This window comes from Mytilus edulis, chromosome 6 (genome assembly GCF_963676685.1).
Source record: "Mytilus edulis chromosome 6, xbMytEdul2.2, whole genome shotgun sequence".
In the NCBI taxonomy this organism is placed as follows: Eukaryota; Metazoa; Mollusca; class Bivalvia; order Mytilida; family Mytilidae; genus Mytilus; species Mytilus edulis.
The window spans coordinates 57,160,736-57,173,212 of NC_092349.1; the positions used below are offsets into that span (position 1 = coordinate 57,160,736).

Below are 12,477 nucleotides of genomic sequence, written 5' to 3' on the forward strand. Positions count from 1 at the left end.
GTATACTACTGCTGCCTCCATTAAATTGGCAGCAACTGTTATTGAATGAAGAATGATCTGCGATTTTGTTGTCTGTTCCAAAAGATTCTAAGAAAAATCGGTTTTTACCATTAAAAGGAACCATATGTAAAATTCATAGTATGAGATACATATGTACATTGGTATTTTACGGAATTATATGAGAATTTGCATAAAAATATTTTATTTTTTTTTTATTTTTTCAGTCAAACCTAAAACTTTACTTTCATTTGCTACTAATAAGATTTTCTATTATTAAAATACAGTATTCTATGATTTGCTGTTTAAGGATGTTCGCTCCTCTGTTTCAAAATAACAAGGTTTTTAAAAGACTATTATAAGTTGATAGAATATAAACAAAGAACTAAAAAAGCAGAAAAAAATGAAGGGTTCGTGTACTAGTTTTCGAGATATAAGCCATTGAAAATTCGGCGGGAAATAAATCTTACTAGATTTTTCATACAGTTAAGATTGGCTCCTTTTTTCTTTCAAAAACGATGAAAAAATAGCAAGGATTTTATAAGAATTTCACATATGGCTTTTTAAACTATATGTGATGAAATTATGAAATGAAAAGTAGGGGTTAATGGGCAAAATTTCTAAATGGCAATATATGGATAAAACCAGAGGATTCAGAAAATATGGCAACAATTCAAAAACAAGAGGAGCAAACATCCTTAAGTTAGAATGAGGACGGTCAACCCGAAATACGAATAAACATATATAAGAGGTGCATTATGTAAATTTAAGGTGCTGCTTATCAATTTGATTATCAATCAAAATTAGTTTTTTTGGCTAAGCCTAATGAGCTTTCTTTTTTTTTATCAGGAACGCTCATATATAGAAGTTAAAATATCGGACGCATATTTATAGCAATTAACTTTTTTTAATTTCTCATTTATCTGTTTTGTTCTGTAGTTTGCATTCTGTTTTTGTTAGATACTTAGTCGAAAGTCAAGGATGACAAGATGGAGTTAGAAGGCATGATTGTGTTCAAGCTAGTAAGAATTTTTTTAATAAGAGATATGTTTGTGTATTGTGATGCTATTCACTTTCTTATTATCTTCTTTAATTAATGTCGTTAATTTTTCTAGAGTAAAATTTTTGGAACTGATTTTTACAATGGGTTCCTTTATGCCACTTTTTGTTATTCCATTAGTATTCATATTTTATCTTAATTAAGTATGCTAACCAAACCAGCAATCCAGCAGTTTTTTTGTCTTACTGATATAACTTTTAGCTGTGCAAACCAACCATAAGCTTGAACAAATATTATTACATTATTATAAACTTTTTAGCATCATTATCTTTATTAATTGTTCGGCCTTTTACAAGAGCAATTATGTGATTATATCTTTGTTATGTGCATTTTCTACCAACATAATGGATCAATTGATTTTTTTAACACTAAATATCAAAATTTTGTACTGGTTTTATGTTAATGCGAGGCAATCTTTTTTTTTGTTAGTGGTAAAAGATATGATATGACACGAAAGAGGTTTTAATGTGTAGAAGAAACCTTTCTAAGAATTTTATTACGTATGGAAGTTCGTTGGTTTGTTCTACTTTCTTTTGTAAGTACATGTATATACCTTTACAATTCCCTGGTCAAAGTGATTTTTTTAGTAATAAATTTGTTTTAATAAAGAAATAGCCAAATTGGTTTTGAGGGATAAATTAGAAACAAAAGTGAATTTTGTTTTTATTTATTATTACTTAGTTCATGTTTACTTCCTTTTCTGTTCCATATACTTAAATGCCCGTTACATATTTTTTTCTTTATTTTTGTGTATTTATGTTTTAAAACTATTTCATTAACAGACACTGTTTGAGTTTCCTTCTTTCTTAATCATGGAAGATAACTGATACTGTCAGTGAATGTGAATCAGAAGTCTAAAAATGCTCTTTTTTACTGACACGTTTACAAAAAAAACGTTTGAAAATGATGAACACAAACATACATGTGTTCAAGTAATTGTTTTGCTTAACCTTGATCTACTTTCTTAATACAAACAAACTCTGAAACAGCGGTGAAATTGCTTTGCTAAAAAAGTCAACGTAGGGAAACATGAAACGACGTTACCACTGGTTCGGAAATTTTAATAGACCGTTCCCTTTCTTTTTTGCATTATGCCACTGTGTTAAAATGACTATATTAGTAAAGATACAAAATCTTTATAATTATTTCGTCTGTTGAATAAAACAGGGGTATTGGTCTTTTCTCTTTTACCACACTGATATGAGGCAGGTATTTCATGTGAAGAAGGACGAAACCAGTGATATTTCCATGATCATGTTTAAGAATAGACATGTTTTTGGAATATCATATGCTTATCTATGTGGCAAAACATTTTGGAATCATTGTTTGATAATTTCTTTTCGGTTTCGTTCTTGACTATGTACTGCAGCTATTTTTATTTGAGTGCCATTGATGGGTTTTATGTGCACGACATACGCGTGCATGAATTGGTAAATATATACATTTTTTTAATTGATTCATCTACTATAATGAGGACGAGTTATATACCCATGTCATTATATATCAGATCTATACTAAGACATATAAAACAAGAAGTTCAGCTAATGTATATTTTTGTTCACTTTATTTTGTTTTGTTTCTGTCTGATGCACGGTCCCGTGGTGTGGTAATTAGCGCATCGGACTACAAACACAAAGGTTCCTGGTTCGATCCCTGTTCTGGCAAGACAATTGTTCGGCTCTCCCTTGACACCATTTGCGAGTATGGTCTTGAGAAATGATGATAGTCCATCGGAAGGGGACGATAAATGGCTGACCCGTGTTAAGAGAGAGCAATATATGTTGCAAGTAAAAGACACTCTTGTAGATTTCGAAAAAGAGCAGGCTAATGCCGCTACAAGGCAGCGCTAGCAACCAAAAAGTGGAAAGGAATTAATATAAGTTGTAATAACTATACATAGATATGTTTAAACTAAACTAAACGGTCATATATATTTTTTTCATTTCAATTACATCTACCTTTAAATGTGCATCTAGTGCAACAAGATCGGTACCGTGATTCTTTTTCAAACACAAATACGAACTAACTAATTTATGCGTTATTTTATGTGGCATTTTAATACAGTTTGATCTCATTGTCTTTTAGGTCTTCCTTGTTAGCGGTGAGTACAAACTTACAGTCATTGTTACATTATTTTTTTCTAATTATTAGCCGATTTCCAATCTTTTTATTGTCAGCATGAATTCAGTTCTACGGTAATAAAGTTTACTTGTTGTCATTTGGACAGTCGACCATAACTGATAACATTAAATTAAACCCATAAAAATAAATGTATTTGTTTGCAGAGCAACGAAAAAAAAATATAAAGTTTGTCTACATTTTGCCAAACAAAACAAAAAGATAATAATAACCAACCACTGTATTTTCGGCAGCTAACTGTCGACACCTGACGTTTTACGTGTTTTAAAATTGAAAATTGAATGTCTAGAATAGAGAATGTATAGCAACATTTGATATAATTGTAGAATCCGTTGTTTATTTATAGTTTTTCTATCGCTGCAATTCTGCTTTGTTAAATTATGTTAACATCTTAGAGAAACTTAGAGGAAACATCAGAATTCATTTATTGTCAGCTGTTATTGAAAAAGTCAGATGAATTAGGTACTTGCAACACATTTAGAAATGACTAGATAAGTTGTCTTTACTAATAGTGTATGTCATCAGCTTGAAGGATAACCTTATGTTATATATGACCGTTAAACCTATTGATTTTGTCTGCTACTCTAACTTTATTTTTCGCATTATTGCTATCTTTTGCTTTCAACCCGATCAATAGCCAGTGCTTCTGTATCATCATAATTCAAATGAAAAGTTTTCTCCGTAAATTAAAATATTACTTCATACATTTGGTGCATCGGGTGTGAATTTCTGGATTTACCTTCACCCAGAACGCTCATGATTAAAACGTTAAAAGCCATATATGTATGAATATTCTAATACTAGGAAGCCAAATTTGACTCAAAAGTATTACTTAGATACCAAAATCTACCTAACGCTGATTTTAATTTAGAGAGTATGTTTATCATTGCGTAACTATTAGTTCATAAGTTAAGAAGGTTTTGACTGTTCTCTTAATATCTTTGTATTTCATATATATACATTGTGGCACTCCAAACTTTTGGTCATGTATCTGATAAAGTTTGTTGAACAACACGTATTACTCGTACCTAAATCATATCACATGTATATGAACGATGTTTATGTTTATATCTGTTTAATCTTTATTCTTGTCATGTTTTTTTTAATTCTTAGTTTCAAATGTAGTGGCAATGGGCAGGTACATATGACCATCAGTGTGTAAGACTAAGTTTCACCATCGATCTTGCATTTGGGATTGACTTCCAAAAACAAAAACAATTTATAAATAACTTTTACGAGTGGTGGATTTTTTCGCTACAATTAAAACCTATTGGTGGCATTGGGCTGTTTTTCTATTCTTTGGTCGGGTTGTTGTGTCTTGACACATTTCCCGTTTAACATTCCCAATTTTATTCGTGATTTTATTGAATGAAATTTATGTTTATATCTGTATCACTTTTAATTCATCAGGAAAGTACAGACCAGTGTGTAAGACAAAGATCGATCTTGCTTTTGTTATTGACTCCTCCGCAAGTATACGGAAGAGCGACTTCCGAAAACAAATAAAATTTGTAAATGACTTCGTCGACTTCCTTGATGTTGGTTCAGGCGCGACACGTGTTGCTGCGGTATCTTTCAGTAATGATAAGTTCCCCCATTTTGGATTCAATGATTACACAACCAAGAAAGATGTGCTTTCTGCTATAAATTATATTCAGCATTCTAGGGGTCCCGCTACCAGGACATATCTTGCTTTAAAATACACGCATGAACACATTTTCGCTCCTGATAATGGAGAAAGGTCTGATGTGATAGATGTTGTTATTGTCCTGACAGATGGACATAGCCAGAGAAGAATACATACCCAAAGCGAAGCAGCGTTGATCAAAGACAGAGGAGCTTTCATATTTGCCATTGGGGTTGGAAGATATATCAGTGTCGACGAGCTAAACGAAATATCCAGCGATCCAGATCAAAAGTTTACCATCCTAGTGTCAAGTTTCTCACAGTTAAATTCAGATGAAGTTAAGGAAATGCTATTAAAACGTGCATGTTTCGGTAAGTAAAGAAAACAAATCGATAAGAAAGACTATTTTCATTTAAGTTTGAATTATTATAACTAAAAATTGTTAGTACATCCTGTTGTTGTGCGAATATATATTTTACAATATATGAAAAGAATATTTAATAATTATAGTGCCTATCAATATATTGTGAGGTAGACGAAATTGATAAAAACGATCGTATCAAATTTTGATGTCCAAAAGTAGGCAGATCGGATACATTTTGACTTTATCATGTTTATTTACTGACGGCTTTTGTTTTAGATTAATTGTAACTGTAACAGCATGATAGATTTTTAAAAATGTGATTTTTTGTTGTTAAGATAAACAATAACTTAAGTTTATCTATACATACTACAATTTGCTAACATCTGTAATAAAAAAAATCGTTATTATCGATAAGTGTCATACCAAAAACTGACTTACGTGTCCCCGTCTTTCCTCCAACAATACGGTAAGGTCCACGTTTAATGGTCGCACATATTCCTTAAATTTTGAACTGATATAAATTGAAAAACTAACAGTATATGTTTACTCACATGAAACAAAACGGGATGTGATATATAGCACGTAGAGGAATATTGACACTATTATCTAAAAAGGGCGACAGATACCAGAGGGACATTCAAACTCATAGATAAACAAAAAAAACTGACAACACCATGGCCAAAAAAGAAAAGACAAACAATAGTACACAAAACACAACATAGAACATATAGACTAAGCAACACGAACCTCACCAAAACACACCCAAGAACACCTTTATCGTTTTAAAAGACCCCATAAATTCAAAAGTATCATTTTGTTACACCATAAGATATTTAACAGTTCAACTTTAATAGTAAATAAGCAGCCTGTTGAATCTGATTCACAGTTTGTACGATCACGGAAAATAATTAAATTAAATTGGAATAAAAAAAAACAGACAGTCTATCCTTTGGTCTTAATAATAATATCATGGGAATTGTCAATACATTAAGAACCGATTCTGTTCACATTTTGGATATAGTTTTCTAAAACTAATTATAAAAACCGTTGTCATGGACGTAGAATAAATCGCAACAAAAGGGAATTTCGTATCAACAATACAAATATTTCGGACCTAATTTTTATTTCAAACCCCACGACACATTTTATCTGTTAACAAGCTCTGTTCTTCACCTGTTAATAAATTACATCAAATTTAAAAATTGCAGATATGAAATCTTTCAAATTATAATGGCATATGGTTATTCTAAAATTGAGAATGGAAATGAGGAATGTGTCAAAGAGACAACAACCCGACCAAATAAAAAACAACAGCAGAGGGTCACCAAAAGGTCTTCAATGCAGCGAGAAATTCCCGCACCCGGAGGCGTCCTTCAGCTGGCCCCTAAACAAATATATACTAGTCCAGTGATAATGAACGCCATACTAATCTCCAAATTGTACACAAGAAACTAAAATTAAAATAATACAAGACTAACAAAGACCAGAGGCTCCTGACTTGGGACAGGCGCAAAAATGCGGCGGGGTTAAACATGTTTGTGAGATCTCAACCCTCCCCCTATACCTCTAACCAATGTAGTAAAGTAAACGCATAACAATATGCACATTAAAATTCAGCTCAAGAGAAATCCGAGTCTGATGTCAGAAGATGCAACCAAAGAAAATAAACAAAATGACAATAATACATAAATAACAACAGACTACTAGCAGTTAACTGACATGCCAGCTCCAGACTTCAATTAAACTGACTGAAAGATTATGATTTCATCATATGAACATCAGGCAAAATCCTTCCCGTTAGGGGTTTTCGTATCATACCATCATAACATATATGAGAAGAACATAACCCGTGTCATGCCAACAACTGTTTTTAAAAAATAATGTGATTAGTTCCGATGCAAAGACCATATCAGTGACTCAATATTAACGCCAAAATATGCAATCTTTAATGACTTGACAACAGTATCGTAATTATATCCCTTCTTAATAAGTCTATTTAAAGGTTTTGTAAGTTTCTGAGGTGAATACTGACACCTTTGTGCTTTATAAAGAATATTACCATAAAAAATTGGATGTGAAATACCTGAACGTATTAGAAGTCTGCATGTTGAGCTATATTTACGAATGATGTCTTTATACCGATGATAAAATTTAGTAAATGTTTTGACTAGTTTGTGATATCGAAAACCCTGGTGTAATAATTTTTCAATAATACATAAATTTATCTCGTTAAAATCTAAAACATTGTTACATACACGAGCGAATCGTACAAGTTGAGATATATAAACACCGTAAGATGGTGACAAGGGAACGTCACCATCTAAAAACGGATAATTAACGATAGGAAATGAAAAATCATCCCTTTTATCATAAATTTTAGTATTCAGCTTTCCATTAGTGATATAGATATCAAGATCGAGAAAAGGGCAGTGGTCATTGTTAGTATTAGCTTTATTTAAAGTAAGTTCAACAGGATAAATTTCATTAATATACATACTGAAGTCGTCATTATTGAGAGCCAAAATATCATCCAAATATCTAAAAGTATTATTAAATTTGTTTATCAGATGTTGTTTCGATGGGTCTTTGCTTATTTTTGTCATAAATTGTAACGCATAACAATACAAAAACAGGTCCGCAATAAGTGGTGCACAGTTAGTCCCCATTGGAATTCCGATAATCTGACGATATATGGAATCCCCAAAGCGAACAAAAATGTTATCTAGTAAAAATGCAAGGGCATACATAGTATCAAAGCATGTCCAATTAACATAGTTTTTTTGTTTATTGCTACTAAAAAATGACCTAAAAGAGTTATAAAAACATATATATTCACATTCTGATTTTTGAATGCCCATTTAATTAGGTGTGTGAATTTATTCTTAATGAGAATGTGAGGCAATGTGGTATACAGGGTAGAAAATCAAAACTTTGAACAGATTCAAAATCACCAATATAAGCATGCAATTTATCAAGTACTTGACACTCCAAACGTAATTTATTCCACTATTTTCGAAGGCCTTATTTGAACAATTTATTATCAGGTTTTTAATTGTACCAAGTGTGCTGGTAAGAAGAATAGACAATTTAGTAGTTGAACAATGGCTTGAAGACGAAATAAATCTATATTTGTAAGGGGTTTTGTGTAGCTTCGGAAGCCAATACATAGTTGGGACTTTCATTGTATTTGGCTCTGCTTGTAAAGCGGTGGCTAAAAGTTTATGTTTGTTACAGATTTCGTTTTCTGAAAATGGAGTCAGTTGGAATGTTGGTGAATTGGTGATTTCCTTTTTCAGAACCACTGTTTCCCAAAATTGATCGTCCTACAGATCACAAAAAAACGTTTTATTAAAATCAGATATATCAATAAAGATTTTGATTTTATAAATATTGCCGGTATTTTAAATAAATATTTCGTCAAAGAACAAATTGCTGGCTTTTTTATTCATACTGAACTCCATCTTATTTGTTATGTTTACAAAAAATATTTCCGGAAATATGTGTTTATATATAGCGAAGTGTGTAAAGATGTAAATATCAGTGACAATTCACCTACTTCATGTAATTACAGTAATTCCGAATACATTTATGGCCGCAGTTCCCATGTTAAAACAAGAGATCTTAACATCGTTCGTGACTGATAGTTGAAATGATTCTTCAACAAAGGACCTAAATATCGTCACCCGTCAATTATTGATTAGAATGAGTGTCGTAACATCATCCACGACTCACTCCGTACCTACAGCTCGGAATGGATAAAACGAGAAAAAGCTAACAAGAAATCATTAGATTCTTTTTTTAATCCAGGAATGAACATAGTTGAAATAAGTATAGAACATGTTAAAGAACATTTTACTCCTTACAGCAACCATAATAACCCTCTGTCTCGTATCAAACATAAGCTAAAAGAATTGGCCAAGGAATTTTTATTTGACCCTGTCTGTTTTTGATAAGGCTGCTTATAGTATCAGTAGTGTTTGTCGTAAATTGTATGTTGAGAAATGCGCGAATTCACCAACATTCCATCTGACTTCATTTTCATAAAATGACATCTGTAACAAACATAAATTAAGAGCTTTTTCTTAACAGTAGAACCATATAGAATGAACGTTCCAACCATGAACAGGTTACCAAAGCTGCACAAAACACCTTACAAATATAGATGTATTTCGGTTTCAAGTCATTGTTCCACTACTAAACTGTCTATTCTACAAACTAGTACACTTTATACAATAAAAAACGGGTGATAAATTGTTCAAATTAGGCCTTTGAAAATAGTGGAATTAATTTCTTTTGGAGTGTCAAAAATTTGTTGGAAGTACTTGATGAATTACTGCTTATATGGATGATTTCGAATGTGTTTTTTCTACCCTATATACAACATTGCATAATAATCTCATTAGGAAACAAATCAAACACCTAATTAAAAGGTCATTTAAAAAGTCAGAATGCGAATATATATGTTTAAACTCTTTTACGTCATTTTAAATAACAACAAACGAAAGAGCTATGTCAATTGGACCTGCTTTGATAGTAGAAATACCCTTGATTATTTAGTAGGTAACATTTTTGTTTGCAATGGAGATTACGTATATCGTAAAGTTATCGGACTTCCAATGGGGACCAACTGTGCACCACTTATTGCGGACTTATTTCTATATTGTTATGAGTTACAATTTATGACTTAAATCAACAAAGACACATCGAAACAACATCCGATACAAAAATTTAATAACACTTTTAGATATTTGGATGATATATTGGATCTCAATCATGACGACTTCAGTGAGTACATTAAAGAGATTTATCCGGCTGAACTGACTTTGCATAAAGCTAATACTAACAATGAACACTGTCCTTTCCTGGGTCTTGATAATTATATAACTTTAACGGGAAGCATAATACCAAAATATATGATAAAAGAGATAATTTTTCATTTCCTATTTCTAACTTTCCATTTGTAAATGATGATGTTCCCTTGTCACCATCATATTGTGTTTATTTATCTCAATTTGTTTGATTCGTTCGTGTATGTAAACACATTTATTCTAAAACCAGTTGTGGCATGATAAGGGTTATGTTCTTCTCATATATTTTATTATGGTATGATACTAAACCCTAACGGGAAGGATTGTGCTTGATTTTCATATGATGAAGACATAATCAGTTTAATTGAGATCTGGAGCTGGCATGTCCGTAACTACTAGTAGTTCTTTGTTAATTTATGTTTCATTGTCATTTTGCATGGTTTCTGTTGTTACCTATTGTGACATCGGACTCTTTTTTAAACTTAGTTTTACTGGGCGTATTGCTGCCTGTTTTTTTTTTCTACATTGGCTAGAGGTATAGGGGGAGGGTTTGAGATCTCATTAAACATTTTAATCCCGTCGCATTTGTCACCTGTCCCAAGTCAGGGGCCTCTGGCTTTTGTTAGTCTTGTATGATTTTTAATTTTAGTTCATTTATATGTTTTCGAGTTTAGAATGACGTCCATTGTCCCTGAACTAGTACACAATTTTGTTTAGGGGCCAGCTGGAACCCGTCTCGGGGTACGGGATTTTCTCACTGAGTTGAAGACCCATTAGTGGCCTTTGGCTGTTTTCTGCTCTTTAGTCGGGTTGTTGTCTCTTTGACACAATCCCCATTTCCATTCTCAACTTTATTATTAAATGGAATAAAACGTATGAATTGTAAACTGTCTTTAATAATTTTGATTGAAAGGGTGCTTAAGCACGTGGCATTTAGATGAAAATGTATAGAAGACTGATGGTGGTTAGTAAAATATCATTATTTCCTATGCAATTATGTATATAACTATTTTGTTCATGTTTACAAATAACATTCATTTTCAGTATTAATGAATGATTTATTACGTAGACTGATTATTCTTCAAAATAAAAGAGCAACAACCGATTTGGTAAGACTAGAAATAGGATGCTAACAACTTTTACTGTATAATACATTAATGTGAAATACTTAATGTTACTGTTCAATATAATTAATTGGGATGAACACGTGATATTTTCAACAACTGTAAATGATAAGTTTGTTTGGCTTATAATTTTTTTTTTCGTATTTCAGAGACAATGGAATGTCAGACTGGATCAAAATGTCCGCCCGGAAATGGAGCACAAAACGTATACATTTTGGTTTTGACATTTACCCGTACAATTATCATCAGTTCCGTGTTATTTTATTTCTGAAAAAAAACTGCCTGTCAGTGAATGCTTTGCTCTGAAACAGATTAGTACAAATGCATATTACATTTCATGTTTGATGCATAAAAAAAACCACTTCTTTAATGTCTTGTATTTGTTTAACTAACAAAAATAAAACTACTAAATGAAATTGAAACTGTCAATATTAATGTTCAAGGGCATAAAGGCGATAACAGAGTGTGACACTGAATCATAATATATCTCTATAGGTTACTTACTTTAAGATATCTTTTTTTTTTAAATAAGGTTTCTATATATACTGAAATAACTTTTAAATACGTCCTGTATTATCTAGGGGTACAACTTTGTATGCATATTAGTATATAATACTTAGTAACACGTGTTGTTTATGAAGTTTAAAAAATCTTCATCTATGGTGTAAAATTTATTTCTTTATTGTACATGTTATAAAAATAAATAGTGGCAGAATATAAAGCATTATACTTTTAATAGTTTAAAGTGGTTTGTTTTTGTTGACATTTTACTATAATTGATTTTTATGAAATGAAGTTGTATGTCAATATGCCATTATCCATATGCTTATTGGAGGAAATTGAAAATTGTGGCAATTAATGTATCTTCAGTGATGATGAAGGCCAAGCTATATCATGGTCCATTACCTCATACAAACGTATACGAGCTTATATGATAAAAAAGGAACAAAATTTTTGCAAAACCCGAACAAGGCATGAGATGTAATGTTTTTTTTAATCCCAATTTTTTTTATATAATTTTCCAACAGCAAATTTCCATGGTACAATATTCCTTTTTTCTTGCTAGTGCAGAAGTATTGGCTACTAAGCTGGTTATATCCTTAGTTCACCAGCCGACCCTAGTGTTAGTAATACCATAATTTATACCAATCTCTGTGCCGTTCCAGGCTACGCCACACTACACTCAATATCAACCGCAAAAACTTCCTTAATGTTTTTTTTATCTCTAACGTATAGATTGGTTTTATTTCGATTCCAATTTAAAATTAAAATAATGAAATCAAAACCAAAAAACCAACATATGTTTTTATAAATTATGATAATATTCATGAACGCAATCGCCGTTTTTCTGTTCAAGA

At 31.6% G+C, this 12,477-nt stretch overlaps 1 protein-coding gene across 2 annotated transcripts; it reads left to right on the forward strand.

Moving 5' to 3' along the window:
• The first annotated feature begins 1,474 nt into the window (after window positions 1-1,474).
• LOC139526152 (cartilage matrix protein-like) lies at window positions 1,475-11,825 on the forward strand. 2 transcript variants are annotated; one of them, XM_071321285.1, is made up of 4 exons: window positions 1,475-1,592; window positions 3,143-3,158; window positions 4,607-5,194; window positions 11,269-11,825. In XM_071321285.1, exons 1-4 carry the CDS (start codon window positions 1,560-1,562, stop codon window positions 11,388-11,390), a joined length of 759 nt encoding a protein of 252 aa, XP_071177386.1. In that variant the 5' UTR covers window positions 1,475-1,559; the 3' UTR covers window positions 11,391-11,825. The 2 variants fall into 2 exon arrangements, with proteins under 2 accessions (XP_071177386.1, XP_071177387.1); XM_071321286.1 differs by having other exon boundaries at window positions 1,479-1,592; window positions 4,973-5,194.
• The last annotated feature ends 652 nt before the right edge of the window (window positions 11,826-12,477 follow it).